The 25,717-nt window shown below is 40.6% G+C and overlaps 2 protein-coding genes across 6 annotated transcripts in view; one reads left to right on the plus strand and one right to left on the minus strand.

The window, feature by feature from the left end:
- The window catches only part of ZNF518A (zinc finger protein 518A), a 65,949-nt gene that overhangs the window by 35,299 nt on the left and 4,933 nt on the right, over positions 1-25,717 (plus strand). For both annotated transcript variants that reach the window (XR_003001789.1, XR_003001790.1), the window contains 3 exons: positions 1,305-1,392; positions 15,163-15,353; positions 16,730-17,502. The gene's annotated coding sequence lies outside the window, so the exon portion shown is untranslated. The remainder of the gene's footprint in view (positions 1-1,304; positions 1,393-15,162; positions 15,354-16,729; positions 17,503-25,717) is intronic.
- BLNK (B cell linker) overlaps positions 3,058-25,717 on the minus strand; it is a 73,434-nt gene continuing 50,774 nt past the window's right edge. For 2 of the 4 annotated variants that reach the window (XM_024734822.1, XM_024734821.1), the window contains 9 exons: positions 20,827-20,899; positions 19,091-19,118; positions 18,248-18,290; positions 15,940-16,027; positions 15,345-15,376; positions 11,940-12,016; positions 11,036-11,119; positions 8,245-8,400; positions 3,058-3,677 (listed from right to left, as the gene is read on the minus strand). In XM_024734822.1, the coding sequence (XP_024590590.1) occupies positions 3,558-3,677; positions 8,245-8,400; positions 11,036-11,119; positions 11,940-12,016; positions 15,345-15,376; positions 15,940-16,027; positions 18,248-18,290; positions 19,091-19,118; positions 20,827-20,899 (701 nt within the window). In that variant the 3' untranslated portion in view covers positions 3,058-3,557. The remainder of the gene's footprint in view (positions 3,678-8,244; positions 8,401-11,035; positions 11,120-11,939; positions 12,017-15,344; positions 15,377-15,939; positions 16,028-18,247; positions 18,291-19,090; positions 19,119-20,826; positions 20,900-25,717) is intronic. The other 2 variants (XM_024734823.1, XM_024734824.1) reach the window with 2 other exon arrangements.

The following is a 25,717-nucleotide window of genomic DNA, read 5'->3' on the forward strand; positions in this document are numbered from 1 at the left end:
AGGGAAAAAGCACACTGGAAGCAGGGAGGGATATATATGTGTATATATATATAAAGCAGCACCCTTATTGGCCCATACTCTGCCTCAATTGATGCCATATTCTGTTACCCTTATCCACAACTCTGTGAGCCCCCTTGATTGGTATCCTAATCTTGTTATGATAATTGAGACCCCCCTGGCTTCTGATATGTAAGTGCTGCTATCAGTGTCCCAGGGCTTAGACTATTAGCCCTACCTACCATTAGCCCTGGCCAGCAGAACAGGGCTACCAGTGAACTTCTTAGTGATATTTGCTCCTTTCTTACCAGTGCATTTCTAATGGCCTTGGTGATCACACTTGTCCTTTGGGACATAATTCTCTGGTGGGCCTTCTGCCCTCACATAATATATCCACTCCAGCACGCTCAGTTCGCTGAGCCTTTTAATTCTCTCCTCTACTATCTGCCATAGCAATTCAGGCATTTCACCCTCAATCAGTGAAGGTCATCACTTTTTCTAGTCTTCCAGGAGCCGCTCAATGAGTTTGCATCATCTCCTAGGGTCATTGCCAGAGTATTAAATTATGTATCCTGAGAAGCGCCCTTAAGTTAATAAATTATTCCTTATCCAATCTTATATTCTGGCTTCTTTGCTCAAGTATTCTCAAAATCTAGTTCCATGGTATTCCCTCAGCTCCTGCCAGTACATGGTGCCTAATTCTTCAAACTCTTTCAGGATGTATTCTTTCCTCCCTCAGCAGGCCTAGCACATTTATAGCTGATTTAAGCTGCAACTTAACTTTAGTTATTGGCCTAGCAGCCCGGACAGAAGGTAGGGGCATATCCTGAGGGGTATTTCTGTTGCCTTGCAGGGGAGAGGCCTCTGCAGTGTCTTCCCACACAGGCAGAATGCTATTTCTTAATGACAGGGGTTAACTCTGCCGACTCTGAGGGTTCAGAGGAGTCTGGGAAGCCAAATAATTGATGGCATTCACCATTAATGATGGTTTTACCATCATTCATCCCCAGATGGTCTCATCCCATCTGTCAGGGTCTCAGGGTTTTTGAACTAGGACTCTAACCGTGGTTGGACAGACCTGTCTTGGTTTAGCATTAAATTATCTTTGCATGGAATTCCCTGGAGGTCCAGTGGTTAGGACCCAGTGCTTTCACTGCTGTGGGCCTGGGTTTGGTCCCTGGTCAGGGAACTAAGATCCCACAAGCCACGCAGCGTGGCCAAAAAAAAAAAAAAAAAAAGTTTTGCAGTTCAGCAACTGTATTAAATCCTGAGTTTGGTCTTCAGCTTTTTCTTCTCTCCCACTGCAGGAGATTAGCAATTGGGTCACCACTTTGTACCAGGGATGGTTCATGCCTCAAATACCCCAAGGATGGAGTCTTTATTGTCAACTGGGTGGTGAGTAATCTGGTTCAAAGATGCCATCTTAATGCCTACTTTCTTGAAACTACTCCTGGTACTAAATCTGTCATTTGGGTCTTCTGGGGAGAAGATGCTGAGATGTAATTAGGAGTACAAGAGGTTTATTGGACAGTAATGCCTGGGGGATGGAGCAAGATTGAGTAAGAAAAGCTTTCACACCATAATGCAGATCTGATACTGGTGAAAGAAAAGGTTGGTGAGTGGAAGCAGAATTAGGTATAGAAAGCCTCAGACTTCCATGCACCACTGACAAAGTCAGCCAACTCAATGGATACTTTAGGTTAAAGACTATCCATTAGTTAGAGGAATTCCATGTTGGGCAGAATTAGCCAGACTGAGGGCTACTTAGGAAGAGCATAGGCTTGGCTCAAAACCCAAGGCAGATTCTGAAGGCATTAACAGCTAAAGGCTGTCAGCTAATTGCACTCCTACAGCCGAATGCCAAATTTTTTCCTGATGGGAGATCCAAACAGTGTACCTCCATGGCTGCCATACGATGGGGCAATATCAAGTAGTGTGACATTCATGTAACTGGAGTCCCTGAAGGGGAGGAGAAGGAGGATAACAGAAAAAAATATTTGAAGAAAAAATAATAATTGAAACTTTTTCCCTAAATTTGATGAAAACTATAAATACAAAGATCCAAGAAGCAACATGAAGCTCAAGCAGGAAAAAGAAAACCATACCAAGACACATTATAATCACATGTTCATCATCACAGGTGATAAAGAGAAAAGTTTTATTGTAGCCGGAGAAAAAAAGCACACATTATGTACTGAGAATCAAAGGTAAGAATTACTGCAGACTTGTCATCAGAAACGCTGCAGGCCAGAAGAGCGGAATGATATCTTTAAGGTACTGAAGTCATCCTAGAATTCTTTCTCTAGCAAAATTACCCTTCAAAAATGAAGATAAAACAAAGACAATTTCACAAAAGAGAAGTCTAAGATATGTCATCACCAGTAAAATTGCTCTATCTTAAATGTTAAGAGAAATTCTTCATGTGGAAGGAAAATGATACCAGGTGGATATTAGATCTATACAAAGGAATTAAGAGCACTGGAAATGATGAGTAAACAAATAAATGTAAAAGTGAAAGGGGGATATTATGACATTTAAGAATACAGTTATTTTTATGAGTGAGTTTGTGAGTTCATAACCTTCTAGAATTTCAAAATCCTTTCAGATTGCTGTCTTACTCAGTGATCAAGTGCATTCCTCATTTAATTATTAGATTTATCTTAATTAGCTGCTTTATCATTTCAGTGCTGTCTAAAGTACACAGTAGGATAAAAAGCTTTGATATGACAGAGTATAATACATTGCTGGGACAACCTAAGACCTTGGATATGGCTGCTCACAATGGTATCTCTTTTATTCCTGAGTGTTCATCAATGTCTGCTTTTCTGCCCCTGTTCTGTGGGCTGTTTCCCTAGGCTTTTAATCTAGCTTTGCTCTCATCCCACTCTGAACCTCATATCAAGTTTAGGGTCCATTTAATAGACATGCAGATCAAAGAGGGTATAATTATATTTAATAAGCTAAGCTAACAACATAATCATGGATAAGAAAGTTCGTATCTGTATACATCTCCCATGGTTGGGAGCTCACAAAAAGGAACCATTACATCCCCCTTATTTGTATTTATAAATATTATATATTATCTATATTTTATTTTCTACACATTAAAATTTTAACCAAGGCAATTGTCAAGCACTGACAGTAGGCGTCCTAGTTACATTGGGGCACTAGGACCATTGTGGTGGTCTAAATTTTCAGCAGCTTTGTTTCATCCAAGAGTATCATTTTCTTTTTCTGGAAGTAGCGTGTTATTTTCTTACATGACTGAAAATACTTTACACCTGTTTTTTTAAATAAAGACATTTATTTGGAGAATATTAGTAGCATATTCTCAGCCTCACCAGATATTAACAGTTCATCAAGTCAGGCAACAGAACATGTCCATGTGAGCTTCTTATAAGGAAATCGACGACCACCTCAACAGCTTCCTCATCTTCTATTTTATTACTGGACGATTCATAATCCAAAATATGAAGTTTTTGGACTTTTCCCTCAAAAGTAGAAGTAGGTAAAATGTCTGAAGCAATGATGTTGACTTCCTTTAAAAAATTTTTTTTAATTTATGAAACTTTAACTGCATATTTCAGTCTTGTGGAATCTTTTGTGTTATTCTGACTGTCAATAAGAACCAGGGGACTGTGTTGATGATTCTTGATGATTTCAGCAACACTTCCAAAGTACTAGAACAAGAAAACATAGATGAATTATAAATTGGCATTTATATTAACAGTGAGCTCCACTCCTCCCGTCTTCTCCAACTCTTTCAAGTTAGTCAGAGTTACTAGGTCCCAGATGACATTCTATCCAAAAAAGTCTAATTTAACAATGGCTGTAACCTTTGAGGTGGCAGACCCTGGCCATTCAATGAGACTGAAAATGCAACTGACATCCTCAATTAGTATAACTTCTTAGAGAAAATTACTTTATTGAGTTATGATATAATATTTTAATATTTTGTTTTTTATTTAGTGCCAAGTGTAAAACTGTCATACATTGAATTTCTCTACATTTTTATAAAACATAGATTATCTGTTATGTTGCATGTATTAGATACAAGGACTGATGTAGTAAATTAACGTTAGAATTTAATGTGAAGAGAGTTATTTCCCAGGTTAATTCATGTTTGTTTTTGTGTTCTTTTTTTTGAATAAATAAGGAAACCTTTATAAACCCTCATATACCCATTTTTGCTTTAGCTCTCAGTAAGTTTAGAGCTAAATTAGTGCCTAGTTAATAATTTCATGCTAGGCTCTTACTATACATACATATTTTTCCATATATTAATTCCTATTGTCTATTGGTTTTAGTTTAAGGCTATCACAATTTTTTTCTGAAAAATGATCAATGTTTTAAGTGAAAGATAAAATAAGTATAACACAGACCAAGAAATGAAATGCATTGATTATACAAAAGTGCTACAAGCTCATGATCATCAGATAAATGCATTTAGAGTCATTTTTTTAAAGGGGAAATTGTTTTGCAACACTGCCATATAATTTAGCAGTTACCACCAATTGACTTCATTTTCTCTTAGTTTTTCATATAAGATAAACATCTGGAATAAAAAATGTTTAAAAGCCTTTATTAATTATTTGAATAGCTTCCAAATATTATATATTATATAAGTAAAGTATTCAGAATACTAGTCATTTTTCAAACGAAACACCAGTTGTCTTTTAGATAATTGGCTTCTGAATATTAGGTCAGGGAGGAGAGACAGAGACTTTCAAGTACCTTTAGTCCTTATTTCTTACTTTCTCTTCAATCATTCAGCCCTCCTGTACTTGCCAATGAATTGTTTTTATGATATTCATAAAGACATTCATTCTGTTTGTTTGGCACAGCATATTGTTAAACTGAATGCAGTTGGAAGTTAAATTTATGGACTAACACACCAGGAAATGAAATAGTACAACCTCTTTGAAGTGAATTCCAAGTGAAAAAGTGTGTTCTGAACCCAGTAAATATAGGAGAGAGTTGCTTTGCTTATACAAATAAGCATCTCATTCTGTCCTTATACTCTTCTGAATATTTCTGAGGATTGCTGTGTTGCAGAGTTTGGGGATTAAAATGTTTGAAGTAGGGGGTTGAGCTGAGTTGAAATGTTTGAAGTAAGGACTGGATTTGAGGCATATTTGTGATTTGACTGAATGAAGGATTGAGCATAACTTAGTTGCAGTTTCTCCTTAACACTGTTTTTTGGTCTACACTAATTCAGTGTATTTGAGATATTCAAAATATATGTATATGGGGGCTTCCCTGGTGGCGCAGTGGTTGAGAGTCCGCCTGCCGATGCAGGGGACGCGGGCTCGTTCCCCGGTCCGGGAAGATCCCACATGCCGTGGAGCGGCTGGGCCTGTGAGCCATGGCCGCTGAGCCTGTGCGTCCGGAGCCTGTGCTCCGCAATGGGAGAGGCCACAATAGTGAGAGGCCCATGTACCACAAAAAAATATATATATATATGTATATGTATTTGAGATAACTCAAAATCCCATGGTCAATAAAATAAAGCAAACAGATCTCAGAGCGATAAAATACTCAATATGTATCCACATAATGTCAAAACATTTGCAAAAAAAGTTAAACAGTTAATCAACTAGTTACTTTTTCTACCCATGAATACCCAAACACAAATACAGACAGACAGACTTTTCAAGATCTCCACATGGTTGACATCATGTAACCAAAGTTTTCATTTTTCAATTCAGATGTTCAGTATATGGGAGAAATTATCTTTTTATTACAGATAATTTAAGTAAGTGTTTTAAAGGACTCTGTCAGTACTTCCAGATGCTATTATAATAATATGTATTTATTTTGGTAGCCATAGGCTGGATAACTGGGGAGTGGGGTGAAGCTCTGATCTATTCATTCTGAGGTAGGGATGAAGATTCTTTAAGCCAAGAAGAACCACTGTTTATCAGAGTTTCCTAGCAGGACAAGGAAGTCCAGAGCCCCTCTGAGAGCTCAAAATTTATCTGAGTGAATTTCAGTACCACTAAAAAGGACAGCGCCCTCACCTACCCTTAAGCCTCTTATAGAAGTACTGGGCCCCTGGGAAGGCTTTTTTTTTTTTTAATTTTTTATTATTTATTTATTTATTTGGCTACATTGGGTCTTTCGTTGCTGCGCATGGGCTTTCTCTAGTTGCAGCGAGCGGGGGCTACTCTTCATTGAGGTGCACTGGCTTCTCATTGCAGTGGCTTCTCTTGTTGTGGAGCACAGGCTCTAGGTGCACAGGCTTCAGTAGTTGTGCTCGTGGGCTCTAGAGCACAGGCTCAGTAGTTGTGGTGTACAGGCTTAGCTGCTCCGCGGCATGTGGGATCTCCCCAGACCAGGGCTCAAACCCATGTCCCCTGCATTGGCAGGCGGATTCTTAACCACTGCGCCACCAGGGAAGTCCCTGGGGAGGCTTTAGAATGTAACCATCTGTCCAAAGTCACTCTGTCCTACTAGGATCACCACCATATCCTACTACTGATTACTGTTGAGGAGCATATAGTTTAAAAAATTTGTCATATCAAGGTTTCAGTGAGAATGAAGGTTTTTGTGAGTAGGGAGAAGCAGACAGTTCTGTTAAAGTTTAACTGGTGTGAAATGATAATGCAATCTATACTTTAAAACCCATTTGGTCTTGATCAGTGTTTCGTGTTTTCAGAGTTTTGCATTTCCTAACTATCTGAGACTTTATTAAAAGCAAAATAAAACTCCAAACTATAAAACTCCTCGAAGAAAACATAGGGAGAAAGCTTCATGAGACTGCATTTGGCAATGATTTCTTGGATGTTACACCAAAAGCACAGGCAACAAAACAAAAAATAGACAAATAGGACTACATTAAACTATACTACAAAGTTATAAGAGTTCTTTACATATTCTGGATATTAACCTCTTATCAGACACATAATTTGCAAATATTTTCTCCCATTTCATAGGTTGTCTTTTTTACTCTGTTGATTGTGACCTTTGATGAACAGAAAATTTTAGACCATTTTATTATACCATATACAAAAAAAAATAGACTCAAAATGAATTAAAGATTTAAATGTAAGACCTGAAACCATAGAAATCCCAGAAGAAAACATAAGCAGTATGCTCTTTGACATTGGTCTTAGCAATATTTTTTGGACGTGTCTCCTCAAGCAAGGGTGACAAAAACACAAATAAACAAATGGGACTACACCAAACTAAAAAGATTTTGCATAATAAAGGAAACCATCAACAAAAGAAAAAGGCAACCTACTGAATGAGAGAAGATATTTGCAAATAATATGTCTGATAAGGGGATAATATCCAAAATATATAAAGAACTCATGTAACTCAGTATCAAACAAACAAATAAGCAATCTAATTAAAAAATTGGCAGAGGACCTGAGTAGACATTTTTCTGAAGAAGACATGCAGATGGCCAACAGGCACATGAAATGATGCTCAACATCACTAATCATCAGGAAAATGAAAATCAGAACCACAATGAGATATCACATCACACCTGTGAGAATGGCTGTTATCAAAAAGACAAGAAACAACATGCTTGTGAGGATGTGAAGAAAAGGGAACCCTTGTGCACTGTTGGTGGGAATGTACATTGGTATGACAACTATGGAAAACAGCATGGAGATTCCTCAAAAAATTAAAAATAGAACTGCCATATGATCCACCAATTCCTATCCTGGGTATATATCCAAAGAAAATGAAAACACTAATTCAAAAAGTTACATACACTCTGATGTTCATACAAGCATTATTTACAGTAGCCAAGATATGGAAGCAAACTAAGTGTCCATCAAAAGATGAGTAGGTAAAGATGATGTGATGTATATATACAATGGAATATTACTCAGCCATAAAAAAGAATGAAATTGTGCCATTTGTGACAACATGGGTGGACCAAGAGGGTATTACACTAAGTGAAGTAAGTCAGACAGAGAAAGACAAATACCATATGATTTCACTTATATGAGGCATCTAAAAAACAAAGCAAACAAAATGCTGAGTCAGACTGACCTCATTAAGCAACAGGATAAAAGATATAGCTTTTACATCATACCAGTCTTTCCTCCTTTCTGTTTTCTCATAGGATATACTGCCCAAACATAGTATTTTATCTCGTACTCTGTGACAATGTGCAAGCCTTAGGCCAGGTACTCTTGTATCCTTTCTCCACATCTCTGGCACCTAATGCAGTATGATGGCATTGTGCTCAAAACATAGTTATAGAGTTGGATTAGAAGAGAAATTACTGACCTCTTCACCAGTTTTCTTTCTGCCCAAAGCATACTGTTTTGTTGCTTCAATAAATCGCACAGGGATATTATATACTCGCTTATTAAAAAATACAACTAGCGTATATGGCTGTTTGGAATCATGGCCAGAGCTTTTCCGAATAAGAAATGATCCATCCTGTTTATTAAAAGAAAGAATAATTATGATTAGTGTTACTTGTATTTCCATAGGTTAAAAATCAGTTTATGAAAAATACCTATATTGTATTCAAAAGGTGATTATTTAGGTATATGATTTTTATTACCAATTAGAGCTTGTTTTATTATTTTGCAAGAAAATACTTCAGTAAAATATATACTTACAGAAAATTCTGAAAGAGGTAAATGCTAGCTTTTTGAGGCACTAAATAAGATCTTATGTTTATAGGCTTTGGAAATGTGTGAAGGGACACATTAAGATCAAACCTAAAGGGCACTCTTGAGCTAGGAACCATGTTCACAAGTTACCTATGAATAAAAAAATATATCAACAAATTCCATTCAAAAGTGCTATAAGAAGAAAGCAGATATTTGGAATCAAAACATTTCAGCTGATAAAAATTCTCTCTCCAAAAATTTATGTTGAAGCAGAAAAAATATTGTAACACAACATTCCAAATTTAATTAAATATCGTGTAAAATATTCTACAATCATAAATTCAAAAATTATGAACAAAAAATAGACAAAAACAGGAAGAAGGAATGCAATAAAAGTTGATCAAACCTGGGAAAAAGCACTTACCTGGTGGCACAGTGGTTAAGAATCTGCTTGCCAATGCAGGGGACATGGGTTTGAGCCCTGGTCCAGGAAGATCCCACATGCCACGGAGCAACTAAGCCCATGCGCCACAACTACTGAGCCTGTGCTCTAGAGCCCGCAAGCCACAACTACTGAGCCCACAACTACTGAAGCCCACGCACCTAGGGCCTGTGCTCTGCAACAAGAGAAGCCACTGCAATAAGAAGCCTGAACACCGCAACGAAAAGAGCCCCCACTCGCTGCAACTAGAGAAAGCCTGCGTGCAGCAATGAAGACCCAACGCAGCCAAAAATAAATAGATTAATTAATTAATTAAAAAAACAAAAAACAGCAACAAAAAAACCTGGGAAAGAAGCTGAAAAGAAAGACAAACCTGTATCAGAAATGAAGAAGAAATTACAAGATGCCCAAGGGACAATAGCCTTAAATAAAGATTTAATAAATGACTGAAGGAAGGCATGGAAACAACCAAGAAAGAAAACAGAAATAAATAAATAAATAAGAGAGAGATTTTTTAAAAAGTACAATAATGTCAGAGTGGTTGGATTGAAAGAAAGACCCCCCCCAAAGAAAGGTCTAAAATACATGTAATGTGAGTCCTTGCAAAAAAACAAAATAATGAAACAGAAGTACTCTTTAAGACTATAATTTAAGAAAATGTTTTGGAAATAAGAGAAAACTTAAATCTACATATTGAAAGGGTTTCCATCTACCTGAAAACATTGACCTGGAAATCCACTCAGAGACATAATCTGGTAAAACTATTAGACTTTAAAAAGAAAAGAATCTGCAGAGCCATCAGATTAAAATATCAAATTACATATAAGGGCAAGAAAGTAACATTAGCGTCAGAATTCTCAGAAGCATCAAGGCAATCCAGTGGAGCAACACTTTTAAAAACTCAAGCCAAGTATTTTACATCCAGCCAAGATTTCCTCCAGGTATCAGGCTATGAAAAACAGTTTCGAACGTGGGAGAACTCAGGGAATAACGTAAGCACAGTCCTTCCTGAGAATCTACTACAGCCCATGCTCCACAACCAAACAAAAAGAGATAACTGAGGAAGCAACAAGACTGATGGAAAGCATTTAATATATTTCATTGTCGAGCTAGGACTAAACAATGGTGGCAGAAAACAGTATATTCTGGACTTCCCTAGTGGCGCAGTGGTTAAGAATCTGCCTGCCAATGCAGGGGACAAGGGACTCTATCCCTGGTCCGAGAAGATCCCACATGCCGCAGAGCAACTAAGCCTGTGCGCCACAACTACTGAACCTGTGCTCTAGAGCCCATGAGCCACAACTACTGAACCCACGTGCCACAATTACGGAAGCCCTTGCACTCTAGGGCCCGTGCTTTGCAACAAGAGAAGCCACCGCAATAAGAAGCCCGTGCACCACAACGAAGAGTAGCCCCTGCTAGCCACAACTAGAGAAAGCCCACACACAGCAAACGAAGACCCAGTGCAGCCAAAAAAACCCACAAAAAACCAGTATATTCTGACAAGGCAAGGTGCAAGTGGGCAGAGAAAAGAGAAAGAAAAAGAAAAGTGGCACTTTAATCTTGGATTGTCCAGACTGTTCTAGTGTTCCTATATGACTGGGCTTCGACTCTCCAAAAATTTACTTCCCAGTACTTTTTGCCACCTTGATCCCAATCTTTTATCCCAAGCATTGATCCAAAATAGTCTGTTACATTTCACTCCCGGATGGATCTCATGTAGCACCAAGCCTTACAGAGATACCCTCCAGAGCTTTCTTCTCTTCCACTATTTGGAGAGCAGTGGAGCCTATGGATCCATGTATAGATGAAAGGATAAGCAGCAATAAGATAGAGGAACAAAGAAAGAGGGAGGTACTTCAAAGAGGAGGGGATGGCAGTTCCTCTTGAGTAAGTAAAGAGAAAAGATCCCTGCATCCATAATTGTTGCAATTACTTAATTAGCATATTATCGGGATGACAACTGTGCCGATATAGGCTGAGGGCACAACATGAGATTTTTAAATGGTCAGACCTTGTTTGATCTGTATAATGCCTCTTCGGCCGACTTTCGATCGCAGGCACCAGCGTACCATGGTTTACAGTGAACGTCAGCTTCCTGTGAGTGAGAGGGCATTATTAAGCATGAGATGGCCCTTCAATGACACTGAACCTTCTGTGCACTAGAAACAAAGTCCCATTTTGCATTACCAGAAAGGCCTAAGTACATTTGGGCCAGTAATCTGAAAATGAGTTTTATGCTTCTTTTGATCAACCACAAGGATTATAATTGACTTTTCCCCAATTTGGCTGTAGGGGGTAGACTTAGTATTTGAACTTGAGACCTAATCCTGCTAGATTCCTGAACCATTTATTCGTTTCTCCTAAATAAGTTATCATCTCCCTTTCTATTATGATCTTACTGTTGCTTTGTGGAGCGTTTTATAATTTCCGAAGTGTTTTTACAAATACCTTATTTGATTCTTGTAACAACTTTGAAGGCAAGACGAATACATGCTATCATCCCTATTTTACATTTGAGAAAGCTTAGAGACTTGCCCAAGGGCACACCGAGTCCTTTCTGTCTTTTTTTAAACTATGCTATTTTATGTGTCTTAATATCATATGCCTCCACAGATCTATTCTGAAAAAATTACATAGTTTAAATAGAATCTATGTGAGAGGAAGAACAATAAAAACAACACACTGCTAGTTTTGAAGAAACACCAATTGTTATTTATGGCATCCAGAATACAAATTAGTATAAATGGAGCAAAGTCTTAACAGTTGGGAAAAAAATGTATTCTGTACCCATCAGCAAATGACAACTCACAGGCTTACTTAAAATAGAATCTGTTCCCAAGCTTCACTCCAAAGTCTCTCTTATAAGAAGTCATGCCCTTTCCCTGCAGTTTACTGATAACGAGTTCATTTCATACCTGTTCTGACAAATTGGAATTAGATGAAAAGCTGGGTAATGGGCCATCCACAGTTGGGCTTCCCCCTTCTGGAAATCCTGAAAGGGATTTGAAAAATCAGTGGATCCCATTATATCTTGAGCAGTTACTCTGCCTATACACACACCAAAAAATCCTTAAGAGTTGTGCTTCTCGTAGTGAGGTCTGAGAACCCTGGGAATCCCCAAGATTTTTTCAGGGCGTTTGCGAGGTTTTTTCCAAATACATATCTCTGTGAAGCCCAATTTTCCTCATATACTTCGACCAGTAAAACATATTGTAACAGATTGAATGTAGACGCAGATATGAGAATTCAGCTGCCTCTGTTATTCCAGACATTAAAGAGATTTTTAAAATATAAAACAATGCCACTCTTCCCCCTAATTTTTTTTGTTTGGAAAATATTTTTTTTTCATAAAAATATGTTGTTAACATGTAATGAGTTTAATATTTTAAAAATGGATTCATAAATGTTTTAAATGTCTTCTAACTAATACATTAAATATCATTAGAAAGAAACACATAAACCATAGTTCTTTGGGTCTGCAATGATCTTAAGAGTGTTAGAATGGTCCTGAGGTCAAAATGATTGAGAATTTCTGCCCTAAGGCATAAACTCCCTCAAGGAGTTTACCATCTAAATGCGGAGACATGGAGACACATGAAATGGAGAAAATACTTAGCTGTATTCATTCATTCATTCATCTACTCACTCATTCATTCTTTATTGTGTACCTGCCATGGATCAAGGCTTTGGGAATATACAGCAGTCAACAAAACAGCAAAATGCCCCTCCCTCTTGGAGCTTAAATTTTAACAGAGTGAGACAGGCAATAAAGACATAAGTAAATATATATACAATATTACAAAGTCGTAAGTGCTATGAAGAAAAGTAGGCAGGGAAGTGGGTGGGGGATAGCTTCGGATAAGTAGTATGTTTAAATAGGCTGGTCAGGGAGAGCCTCATTGAGGTGACACTTGGGTAAGATCTGTAGGTGGAGTGGGAGGAGGCCTGTGGATATCTGAGGAAACAATGTTGCAGGTGTAGGGAACAGTGAATGCAAGGGCCTGGCATATTTGAGGAATAGAGAGGGGGCCACTGTGCCTGGAATGCAGTGAGAAAAGGGGTAAAGAATAAGGGATGAAGTCATACAGGAGGTGGTGAAGGGACCAGGTTTGTGGGACCCAGTGGGCACTTAGCATGACTTGAGCTTTAACAAGCATGGTATGGGAAGCTTTTGGAGGGTTTTGAACAGAATAGTGTGATTTGCCTGTCTTTTAACAAGGTCACTCTGACTCCAGGGCTGGAAATAGATAGAAGGGGGCAAGAGCAGAGAGAGGAGGTCAGTTGAGTCTTGCAAGCCCAGGCAGGAGGTGATGGTGGCTTGGAACAGATGGCATCAGCAGAATTAGCGAGAGTGACTGGATTCCAAATGTATTTTGAAGGAACAGCTGGAAGGTGTGAAGAAAGCAAGTGAAGGGACATCCCCGGTGGCGCAGTGGTTAAGAATCTGCCTGCCGATGCAGGGGACACGGGTTCAAGCCCTGGTCCAGGAAGATCCCACATGCCGCAGAGCAAATAAGCCCGTGAGCCACAACTACTGAGCTCGCGTGCCACAACTACTGAAGCCTGCGTGCCTAGAGCCCATGCTCCGCAACAAAAAAAGCCACCGCAATGAGAAGCCCACGCACCGCAACGAAGAGTAGCCCCCGCTCACCGCAACTAGAGAAAGCCCACACGCAGCAACAAAGACCCAATGCAGCCAAAAATAAATAAATACATTTATAAAAAAAAAAAAAGAAAGCAAGTGAGGAGTCATGGGTGACTCTAAGGTTTTTGACCAGAGCAACTAGAGTTGTCCTTTCTTAGGAGGGGAAGTCTACAAGAGAAACAGGCTTAGATGAACCAACTGCTTCAGATAAAAGTGCCCTGGACATTCAAAGGTGACAGCCACCATTGTTAACAGGAGGGAGCAATGAGGGCTTGGCAGGCCCGGGAGGGCTGAGTATGAAGGAAGGCTGTGTTCTGACAGGTGGGGACAGTATTCCCGGGTGGGAGCAGCAAAAATAGGGTGGGAGGTCACGCTCTTCTAAAGTACATAGTACAAGGCGGTTGGTGGTTTCCACAGTTTGGGCAGTTGGGGGGGTTCAAGGCTGACATTTTCTGATCCCTGAATATGTGCCAGCCCTGTCCTGTTTCTCACATCTTAGCTCACTTTGCCTTCACTTCCGCCCTTTATGGGAGGAGCTATCAGACCCCATTTTACAGGTGACGTCTTCCCTGACCACAGCAGCCCTCACTGTCTCCATTCCTCTCTGTGCCCAGCCACTGTCACCTTGCTTTATTTTTCTTTATATCACTTTAACATTTGCCTGATATTGTATGGCTTATCTAGTTGTTTATTTCTCCTCTAGTAGAAAAGAAGCTCCATAAAGGAAGGGACTCTGTTTTATTCACTGCTGTATCCTCTGGGTCTAAAATATTGCCTGGCACATGGCAGACAGTCAATAAGTATTTGTCAGTTGAAAGAATGACTTGGGTTGAAAAACAATAAAGGGTATAATAAAGCTTTACGTAGTAAAAATACAATAAAATTTCTATAGCTATACCATTTCACTTTGTGTTCAGAATTTTAGAAAAGTTTCTTTTATTTAAGATGAATCAAAAATCCAATTAAAGCCTAGGAAACAGATTTATGTTTATATAAACACACATACTTTTTGTATATAATAATTATTCTCTTTATTTAAGTTTATTGAATCTTGATTACTTTGGAATATTTTCCAACTTATCCATGTACAGGAGAGTTTTATTTTGTGTTTTCATTTTTTTCCTACATTGAGTAGAAAGTAAATCAAGGTTTGGGCAGCTGTGTTCTGTGAGTCTGACTTCATATATTTTTAGGGTATTGTATTATTAGCCTAGGGAGAATTATCCAGATATCTGCCAGATCTTCTTTTCAGGGCACCCTCTGTAGATACATTTTATGATCATTAAAATGTATTTTAGATTCAATTTAAATAGCTATCATTTACTGAGGACCTTCTATGTACCAAGCACAATATGTTGTTTTACTTAATCATCTTATTTTGAAAATAGTTGTATTGTTGTTGTGAAAAAAATTAAATAAATAAAAGATGACCAGTAAAATATTCAATCAAAACTAAAAAAGTAAAAATGATCTCAAATCTATTTACTTTTCAGAACAGCTCCATGAAATCAATATTCTTGGCCCCGTTTTACGGATGAGGAAACAAGCTAGAGAGGATACTAAGATACTCCAGCTGGAAGAGGCAGTGTTGCCCTGGACCCCCAGGTGGCTCAGACGTGAAGAGCCAGCCTTAGCCGATACCTGATATTGCTTTCCGTGCCTTCATTGTACTTACTTGGCAGAGGTATGGGTTTTTGATGAATTGGTCTGAAAGGAAGAATTTCAGATTAATTAAAGGGCAAAGCACAAGATGAATAAGTTTGACTTTTTGCTTGCACTGAAGATACTCAGAACAGGTGCATCACAAAGGATCAACAGGAATGGCCAATAAAACATATCTAAAGATAGGAGAGGTACCAAAACCTTCAGGATAAGTAAAATTGTTCCCTTTAATTTTATAAAAAGAGGAGACTTGACTAGTGTTATTTTTTAGTGAAGTCCAATAATTAACCCAAATATTAGTTCAGTCTCTGTAATTCTAAGCAGTTTTTTTAAAGTTGTTACCTACTTAACACCTTTTAAAATTTAATTGCGAAGCAATGAAATATTAAATCTTTACCAATCACAACAAGCCAGTGTTTCTGTACAGTATAACAATGCAGGTGTTAAGGAAACTTTAACTTTTTTGGCCACACCGCGCGGCATGTGGGATCTTAGTTCCCCGACCAGGGATTGAACCCGTGGTCCCTGTAATGGAAACGTGGAGTCCTAACCACTGGACTGCCAGGGAAGCCCCAAGAAAACTTAGTTTTAAAGGAAAGAATTCTTACTTCTGGGGAGGAGGAGGAAAAACTTGAGACTGCATATTTTCTTGTCTGTGACTAGACCCTCGGTGGCGTTCAGCAGGTATAGGTTTTTCTGCATTAAGAAAATTATCATAGTAGGATTAGGGTGAAATGTCTGTCCCCATGCCCAAACCCAGAAACATCAACCAAGAGGAACCAGATTTGGTCACATGTCTTCCCATGAGCATGTCTTTCACCAGGATGTCATCCCTTTGTGCACCTGTCAGTGTGGTGGTGTGTCTGAGCTATTAAGACCAGGACTCCTACTCAGCGGTGTTACAAGCACACTTTACCACCTCTGCATTCACCTCTTGGCAATGTACAAATACATGGGGACTGAACCTGTGGAATCTGGACCTTTAGGTGTGTGATTACAAGTAAAAGCCAGAAGATGGGCAAGCTTTAGCCACCCCTGATTCCTATGTGGCCTCCACATAGGTGTTACAGCACCTGATGTGTCTTCATTAGTCATAAGACATGGTATAAGTAATTTCTTACTGATAAGAGGCAAAATATCAGCGTTTGAGAATGATCTACTTTTTTGAAAATTGAATTGAGCAAATTCAAGGTTATCCCTATAATAACGTTAAATCTCACTTGCATTTCACTCTTTCCTGAGTGAGAGAGGAAGGGGTGGAGTTATAATTAGTTCACAGGGAAATGTGCATGACCTGAAATCTAAGAAGTTTATGGTGAAGAACATTTATTGCTGAACCACTAATAAAAGTGATTATAAATTATTGTAATGCTTTATTCTCCCTCGAATTTCGTCTAGGGTGTGTTAAAGTCTGGGTATGTCCAAAGGTCTGTCTCCTGCATGGAAGAAAGTTTGAGAACTACTGATCTCCTACTACAGGATCCCAAAATAAATAAAAGCAGTAAGAACTCAAAGACTCAAATAAATGATGATAGACTTCAGGGTTTCTTGAGGTGCAGAGAAATTCAGAAGCTTTGAATCTCTGAAGATTGTTTCAAGTTTGTGGCAAGTTACTTCGAGGTGCCACGTGAGATGTTTTGTTCATGACTTTACAACATGGTAATTTCAGGAGAAACAATGAACACTTTGGTTCCCCACGGCCTGATGAGCTTTGACCACCCCTGCTTTTGCCCCCGTCCTCCAGGAGGCTTCCTTCCTAGGTCAGAAGAGGCCGCTCACCCGCTTTGGGTTTGGATGGCCATTGCCTCTACTCTTGAAATGAGAGACCACGCTCCTGCACTGGGAGCCCTTTGGGAATGAGGACACCCGAGCCGCATGGGACATGCCAAAAGCCTGTTCTCTGATGGTTTTCAGAAGCTTCTGAAGCCATGAAGTTTGCACAGGGTTGTACTTACTTCCTACAGAGGCTCACCCTAATGCTCCATTATCACTCCAAGCTCCCTGCTCAGCAGGCATGGAAGACTGTAAGGAATGGAAGGACAGCAAGGCAAAAGCATCAGGAAAGGCAGAAGAAAGCAAGGCACAGGAAGGGAGCGATACCTCAGGAACAGCCTGGGAGAAAGATGTGGGAAATGATGTAAAAAACTCAACAGAGCAGTCAAAGCAGACAGGTGAGTTGTAATGCACATTCAGAAGATGTCTACTGTCCATTGTGAGACCAGGTGTGCCCACGTTAACTCAGGAAATGGTGAGCTTTTAACATTGGGTACCTTCAAGATTGGAATTAGACGGGTGCAGGATTTTAATTTCTATATAGTGTTTTAAGTGTTGAGATTATGGATGATTCTTCTTCTTTCTGTTTTTTTTCCCCCAGTATTTTTCAAATACAAATATTTTTTTAATGGGAAAGTTCTAATAAAAAGTATACATAAGGGTTTTAGGTTATGATAAAACAAAGGAAGGGAAGCATTGACGATGTACTAAGATAGATGTTTGAACTCAGGAAACATTATTTTGAAAACTTAGCACAAGAACTTGTTCGAACAAACAGGTTTTTAAAAATTCATTGCCTTAGCCATTAATTCTAAGATACGTGACTGGCTCTAAATAAGTCTTCACACCTATGTAACACTGTGGCACTGTTTCTGGCAAGTCATATCTGTCTACAAACAGGCAGGTTTTGGGCATGTAGACTGGCCTGCCCCAAAGGTGCAGCCTGGCAAGTGCAGGTCCTGATCAGCTTTGCTACTCACTACTCATGGCAAAGTAAAGACTGTTCTGTTTAGAAATTTGAGTTTTATGTTCACGGTTGCCTTATGAATAATTAAAGAAATTTAGAAATACATTTGTATACAAATCCTTAATCAAAATAACTTTCAGAGGACATGCTCATCTGTCAAGGTAACATAGGCTTACCTTCACAAACACTTGAGGCATTCTGTTGAGAGACAACTGGAGTCTATTTTTAAAAAAAAAGAAAGGCAAGGATCTTCAATACAGTGGTATGTGGAAACAAAAGTCAAAGCAATATTATTAAAATAAATACTGGGGGAGAACATTTCTTTGATGCATAGCTTTTCTTTCAGTCACAAGACCAACAATTAAAAACACACAGTCCCCCGGCCCACTTTTGCATTAAGTGACAATGGACTGGAAGTGTGTCAGGGAAGGAGCAGTGTCATCCTGGCCTCCCCACTCTGTCAACAGGGTTGGTGGATACCATGACCCCCAGCAGCTGCTGGGCAGTAGCGCTTATGCAGTGGAAATCTGGCATCCGGCTTTGGTCTCAGGGCCCCACCGTCTTGGTGTTTGTAAGGGACTGTAAATGTCAGGCTACAGTATAGATACCAGGTCAAGGTGGGCTTCCTCGAATAGTGGGCTGGCCCAGGTTCCCCACGTTCTGCCCAGAAGTTGAGTGTACTCAGGCCTTTGTGCCTGATATGCAGTTGTCAGTCATTAGTTCCCAGGCCAGCGGGTGGGAAGCAGACACAGGGGAAGACAAAGGTCTTGGGACGCAGGGAGCCTGACCGCTGATCGGCCGTTCATATTCAGTGAAGCCACCGGGTTCAGGGAGGATGTGACCCTCCCATGCAGCATCTTCCCTACCCAAGTGAGGATTCCAAGTTTCTCTTGGACTGTCTGGGCAGCAACATGATTGCTGTGTTCACCTTAGTGGGAAGCATCGTCAACTTTAAATAAGTGGACAAGAATAAACATTGCGGGAAACATGAAGCACATTTAAAAGCAGAATTAACTCACTGTCTTCAGTGGCGTAGCTGTTTTTTTCCTGGGGGATGAAAAGAGATTGGCTTTGTTAAAACACAACAAAGATAAAGAGGAGCTGATTTTACTCTCAAATTTAAACTAGAATAGTGAAAGTGATACAGGTGTGTAGGAAGACTATCCTTGAAGGGAAGAGAGGGATGAAAGCAGGATTTAGCCATGATCCTTCATAGCCTCAGATAGGGTCTGCTGACAGATGGCAAAGGGGTTAATGGGGATAAACAGGAGGACCAGTTGCCAGGGAATCAGGATAACTGAGCTCTTGTTCCAGTTCTGCTACTGATTACTCTGAGACCTCAGGCCTGTTTCTCTCAGCTGTGAGGGCCAGTCTGAACTTGAGTTTCTTCATCTGTAAAATGAGGACCAGAATCAGCGTTTGCAAAGTGTGTATGTAGAGCCTTCCCTTCCCCCAACAGCACCCCAGGGCTACTGTCTTGGGAAGGAGGGTGGAGACATGAGGGTGGCCAAGCAGGTACATTTGTAGCCAGCACCTCCCCAAGCCAATGTTCCCCCTGCTTCAGGTGACTCTTCTCTGCTAGACGTCTGCCTAGAATTTCATTCCAAACAGATAAACCCAAGACCAGCACAACACAAGTCTGAAACCCACTCTGATCTCTGGTCCTGAAGGTGCTTGCCTGACCTAACGTTTGTCTTAGTTCAGTAGAGATTGGACTCTAATATTGCTAAGGCTTTATAATTCTCTTCTGTGTTTATTTTGAATACTGGCTTTCTCTCTATCTCTCACTTTGTTTTGGCTGAGAGCTGGAAGATTGGGGGAAGAATACTAACAATTCCCAGGTGCCTCTAAGACGCCTGGCACTGGGTTAGGCTCTTCACATATTTTTTAAACCTCACACTGTCCTTTTTAAATGGGTGTTTTTATTACATTTTAGAGATTAGGAGACTAAGTAACTTGCCTGAAGTGATAAACCTAAGCCAAGAGAGAAGTGTGCAGAGTTTTGTTTAATAAACCCCTGAAATGGAGAATTTCTTTGCTTTACTCAGAGGCAGAATTAAGGCTATAACCACGCAGGCTTGCTTTGGACAGATTTAAATGTGCTTTTAAAATAACCTATTGAGCCAATATGAAATTATGGGGTCACTGTTTGTAATGTTAATACGTTACATTCACCCAATATCTTACAAAGCTCTTCTAAGTTCAATGAGAAAGAATGCCTCTCTCATCTCCCTTTTGAAAGGAGCCTTGGCAGTGTTGCTTTGATTGAACACCCAGCGCATGCTGCTCTGTGTACACATTGGTTTGCAGATCACTAACTACTTGGAAGAGAAACCGAGGAGTAGAAAGTAGTGGGTCTTAAAATTATTCAGGTGCTGGAGCTTGTGTCTTGCGGAACACAAGTCAATGAGCTCAAGATTTAGCTAGAAGTTTATGGGAGGAAAGACTACTAGTTTTTGATGTCAGCAGGGACACCCCTAGTCCAACTTGAAGCATGCATGGGTGTGGAGAATACCAGGGCAATAGGGTTTCATTTCCACACTCTTCAGGAACACACCTATTGTAATGTTAGGTGCACCTGCATATGAGCTTGGGCAGGTATGCTCTTCTGAATGGAAACAGCAGAAAAACACCCCCTCTGGCCCCCAGATTCTCAGGCAGGACTCCTATGTGGATTCCAGGCAGCTCTGCTCACAGCAGTGATGGAGACCATACACTGAATTCACAGAGTTGCTTCTCTGCAACAGGAACTTACCCAGCCCTGGGCAGTGGGGATGGTGCAGCAGGTGAAGAGGTTGACTTAGAGTCCCAGGCCCCGCTCTTTCGACCTGCGCAGACATATACACAGGTCAGTCTCTAGCCCTGAACTGAGGGCTGATGGTCACAGTGAGCTGGCCTTGCTGGCAGGCTCAGAAATACATGCACATTTTTTCTTACTTTCAGCTAAGCATATATAAGTAGTTACATTGAAGTTTTGGGGGAAAACCTATAGGCAAAGGTGATGAAACATTTTATAAATGCCAATTTATAAGCTCAGAACTAGGATGTTAATTAGGAACTCCATCTAAACATTGCTAAATGACCTTCTCATTTCCCCCATGGGACAACTTCAGAGCCCCTGATTCTGTGGGCTCAATAAGAGCTCACAAGGGTTCCTATGGAAGGGAGCTAAGAGCTCTCACACTTGTATCTATATGCACTGCACAAATGTGTGCAACAGCAGTGCCTAGAGACAGAGGGGCACAGACCCACCACTCCTGATCACACCTATAGACACTGCTCATTCCTAACCACATTTACACAGTACACAAACCTAACCTCACATTTGGAGAACACTCATTCATTCATTCATCTCTGAGTTCTTAGGGCCTTTGCTCATTGCAGAAATAAACAAATGGAGAGAAGCAGCAAGCTATTACCCAAATCTCATCTTCTGAAGTCACAGAAGGGACCCAGAGGGCCTTGTCCCCCGCGCCCATTTCCCCTCCCTCTACCTGAAGATAGAAGCCAGAGCATCGTTATGAGGGAAGAAGGTGAGAGACAGGCAGAGATTCACTGCTGAGATAGGCAGCAGGCCTGGATGCGGAGAGACCAGAGCTAAGCCAGCTCCCCTTAGCACGTCCCAGCTGCCTCCTCTCAGGTTGATACCGCCTGCCTGGACATTACTGCTCAGTGAGATAAAGGCTCTCTACTGAATTAAATTGAACTGAATAAATGTTTTAATTAAGAACTTACTACATTTATAAGTCCACAATTCCTAATGGACTTAAAGGGGATACTCTGTACATATAGGTTGGACTTGCCTACAGTATGTATTTGAGTTTGCAAGATAAAGCACACATAAGTAAACACTGAGGTAATAATCTATTACCAAGAATTATTGAGAACCTGGTATGTGTAAAGCCCTTGGAGGCACTGTGTTAGGGGCTGTGGAAGAGCTGAAGAAGTAGACATAGGCTTCTGCCCTCTCAGAATTTATAACAAGAGAAGACACATGCACCCCCATGCTACCTCATCTGACAGGACCACACATTCCAAACACAAAAAAAGGGAAAAAGTCCTCGAAAAGTACTAAACACAGAGATCATAAAGTTCATTCTCATGTACTTGACTAGAGAGAGGCCTTCAGGCTCTCACTCAGAGCCCATTTACTCTTTCTACACATAGTCCTTACATAGGGCTAATTTCCATAAGCACTCACCAGTGGCATCTGGTGAAGGAACGGCCCCTCCCATGTAACCCTTACTTAGATGTAAGCTGACCCGGATGGGATTTTTAAAAACATTTTGAGAAAGAGACTACATATGGAATTTTTTTTTTTTGCGGTACGCGGGCCTCTCACTGTCGCGGCCTCTCCCGTTGCGGAGCACAGGCTCCGGACGCGCAGGCTCAGTGGCCATGGCTCACGGGCCCAGCCGCTCCGCGGCATGTGGGATCTTCCCGGACCGGGGCACGAACCCGTGTCCCCTGCATCGGCAGGCGGACTCTCAACCACTGCGCCACCAGGGAAGCCCCATATGGAATTTTTAACATTTCCTCCGACAATAAACTGAAATGTCATCTGAATGTGTAGTAGTATGAATCTAACTGTGTTTTACTAGCAAGGGTATCAAGTTGATACTGTTCTTCACATTCTCAATACTTAAGATTCACATTGTGAAAATACACTTGGCTACTCATAGATGTTGATAGAAAGTTTTGGGGAAGAGAAAAAAATTCCCTCGTCTGAAAAATAAGGAAGCAGAAAGAAGGTCTAAGTCAGAATTTCCTCCCAGGGGTCCCCTCTCTTTTCACCAAGGGTTCGCTTGGCCTGAGCATGTTATTGTTGTCATATCTACTGCCTGGCTTCTTTACTAAGCTTCCCTTTCCTTCATATCTGCAAACAGTTGGCCAACGTCTTCCTTTCCCCTTCCCTCCTCGTAAATAACTTCTGCAATCAGAGGAGAGGGAGGGGCATGCTGGCTGTCCTCTGTGGTGGTGGAGTCCAGTATAAGCTCTGGTTTTGCATCAGGAAGACAGGGTTCCAGTTATTTCTCTGCCACCAAACTGGCTGTGTGACCTCTTACGAGCCACTGTGCTTCAGTTTCCCCCTCTGTGAGATGGGGATGCCACTAGCTACTTTATCTAACACAGAGTTACTGTGGTTAGGTAATAAGGTAACTTTGAACATGTAAAGAATTAGCCGAATATAAAATAATATTGCTGGAAAGGGACTGAAAGTTTTGAGGGTCAAAAATGTTATGCTAAGTGAAAGGAGTGAGATGGAAAAGACTGTATGTTATATGACTCCATCTATATGAATGTTTGGAAAAGGCAACTCTATAGCAACAGAAAGCAGATCAGGGTTACCCAGGGCTGAGGATGGGAACAGCATTGACCACAAATGAGCATAATGGCTCTTTTGGAGTTGGGGTAGGCACAGAAAGTTTCTAAAACTGGATTGTAGTGCTGGTTACAAAACTCTATAAATGTAATGATTTACAAAAAACATTGAATTATACGTGTAAAATGAGTGAGTTTTATGATACATAAGTTATAGCTCATAAAGGATCTCAGTAAATATGATTATTGCTATTTTCATTTTCTCATCTTGTTATCTACCACGGCAGTATCTCTAGGTGCCGGGCACTGTGCCAGGTACTTCACATGTGCCACTTCTAAGCCTCACATAACATCAAGGGGAGCAAACAGAGGCTCAGAGGGGTTAACGGGCAGGGCCAGGGTTGGAAACCAAGGCCATTCAAGTTGAAAGCCTAGGCAGTCAGTGTCCTCTCTAGCCAATATCTCATAATGTTACTCTGGGGCATGATTTGGCATGTCAGATTCACTTGCTGCTTCTCCCTTATGTGGGGAAAGGTTAGTGAAACAGAGGGCTGCTTTTGTGAATGCCCACGGGAGGATGGAGAGTTACTCCTCGTAGGCCAGTGACCCTCTCTACCGCCCTGGCTGAAGTCAGACCCCGGGGCATGGCTGGGGTAGGACAACACTGTACCCTTCTCATTGCCAGGATCCCTGCTTCCTGGCCAAGCCGAATTCTTGGTTGGAAAGCTCCAAGGGAGAAACTGGGGATGCAATAGAGGGAGATGTGTCCAAAAGCATATTAATAAAAGAGAAAAATCATCTTTGTTTAAATCATAGGGAGCAAAAAGTTATGTTAAGGTTTGATTTAACAGCACAGGCCTTGCACAAGCTGGTGCTTACTGAAGTTTCTTAACTTGGAAAACAGTTTACCCTTAGTTTTTCCTTCTACCACGTATATTTTATACATCATCCTCTTTTCAGTTTTGCATACAGTGGTGGTAGGTTTCCTTATTCTTAATGATCTCAGTGTTGGCATTGTAAGCCCTTGGGATTTAACTCTCTTTTAGCTGTTATAGACACCCTATTATCATTAGTGGGGCTTGCATACTAGCCGAAGCATCCCTTACTCTCAGGTACTATATGAACTCTTACAAAATACATAAAAGAGATTTAATTTAACAACTTAAGAATAATTTGGGCTACGGGTAAAATTCTGCTTGCATATTAGCAGGGCATTGTAAATTCCTAAACTCCTCCCCTAATTTAAGAAATAAAGAGATAGAATACTTTAAAAATGCTGTTTACTTAGAGCAAGCTCAGAAATACATGCTCTGTCTACCCTTTTCTGACAAAAGCTACAAATTAGCCAGAGGTTGCGCTGCCTTCTTCTAAATGCTCATTTAGAGACAAGTCGCAATGGACTTCAGTCTTTCAGTTTGTTTAGACCAGTGCTTCTTGACTGGGAGTGATTTTGTCCCCCTCCCCCAGAGACTTTCTGCAATGACTGGAGAAATCTTTGCCTATCACTGCTGGGGAAGGGGGTGCTAGTGGCATCTAGTGGACAGAGGTCAGGGATGCTGCTAAACAGCCTGTGATGCACAGGACAGCTCCAACAAAAATCACCTAGCCCCAAACACCAACTGTACTGAGGTTGAAAACCCCCGAAATTTAGAGTAAAACTTTATATGGAAAGGAAGAAACACTTCTCTGAGGTGTGTACCGGGTGATGTGCCAGACTGGTCATGAATCAAGGCAGGTTGAACAAGGGATTCTGAGCAATAACAATAATAAATCACAGAGAGCTATCATTTTATGAGTGTGATTCGTGTCTTTTACTCGTAATTCTCACAATACCCCTAGGGATAGGTGCCATTTTCCCCTTCATTTTTTTTAGGAGAGGAAACTAAGAAACAGAGGGATTACTTAGCTTGCTCAAAGTCTGGCACCTAGTGAGTGAAGACTTGGACCCTCTGGCTTTGGAGTCTGTGCTAACTCCTGCTACTGTACTTCCCAGTATGGAACGTGAAGGAGAGGGAGAGCCTACCTCTGCACCTAATTCGCTATGTAATCTGCGGCCAGCACCTTATTAGCCATCAAAGAGCCAAAAGCAACATTAACCAGAGGCAAGTGTCGTGGCGTGGGACTTTAACAGAAACCCTGAAACCTTAGCACTTTCATGATGCCTATCAGGGAACTTTCTGAAGCCTTTAAAGACAATGATCTGTTACTTAAAGACACAGGCAAGTAGTCTGATTATTCCTTTTATAAAAATCATCTCTGAAAACTGTACTGTTTGCACACTCAGAAACTCGCTCTAACTGCGCAGGTTTGTTCCCTACCCACAC

The sequence above is a fragment of the Neophocaena asiaeorientalis genome, unplaced genomic scaffold (genome assembly GCF_003031525.2).
Source record: "Neophocaena asiaeorientalis asiaeorientalis breed wild unplaced genomic scaffold, Neophocaena_asiaeorientalis_V1.1 scaffold240, whole genome shotgun sequence".
NCBI classification, from domain to species: Eukaryota; Metazoa; Chordata; class Mammalia; order Artiodactyla; family Phocoenidae; genus Neophocaena; species Neophocaena asiaeorientalis.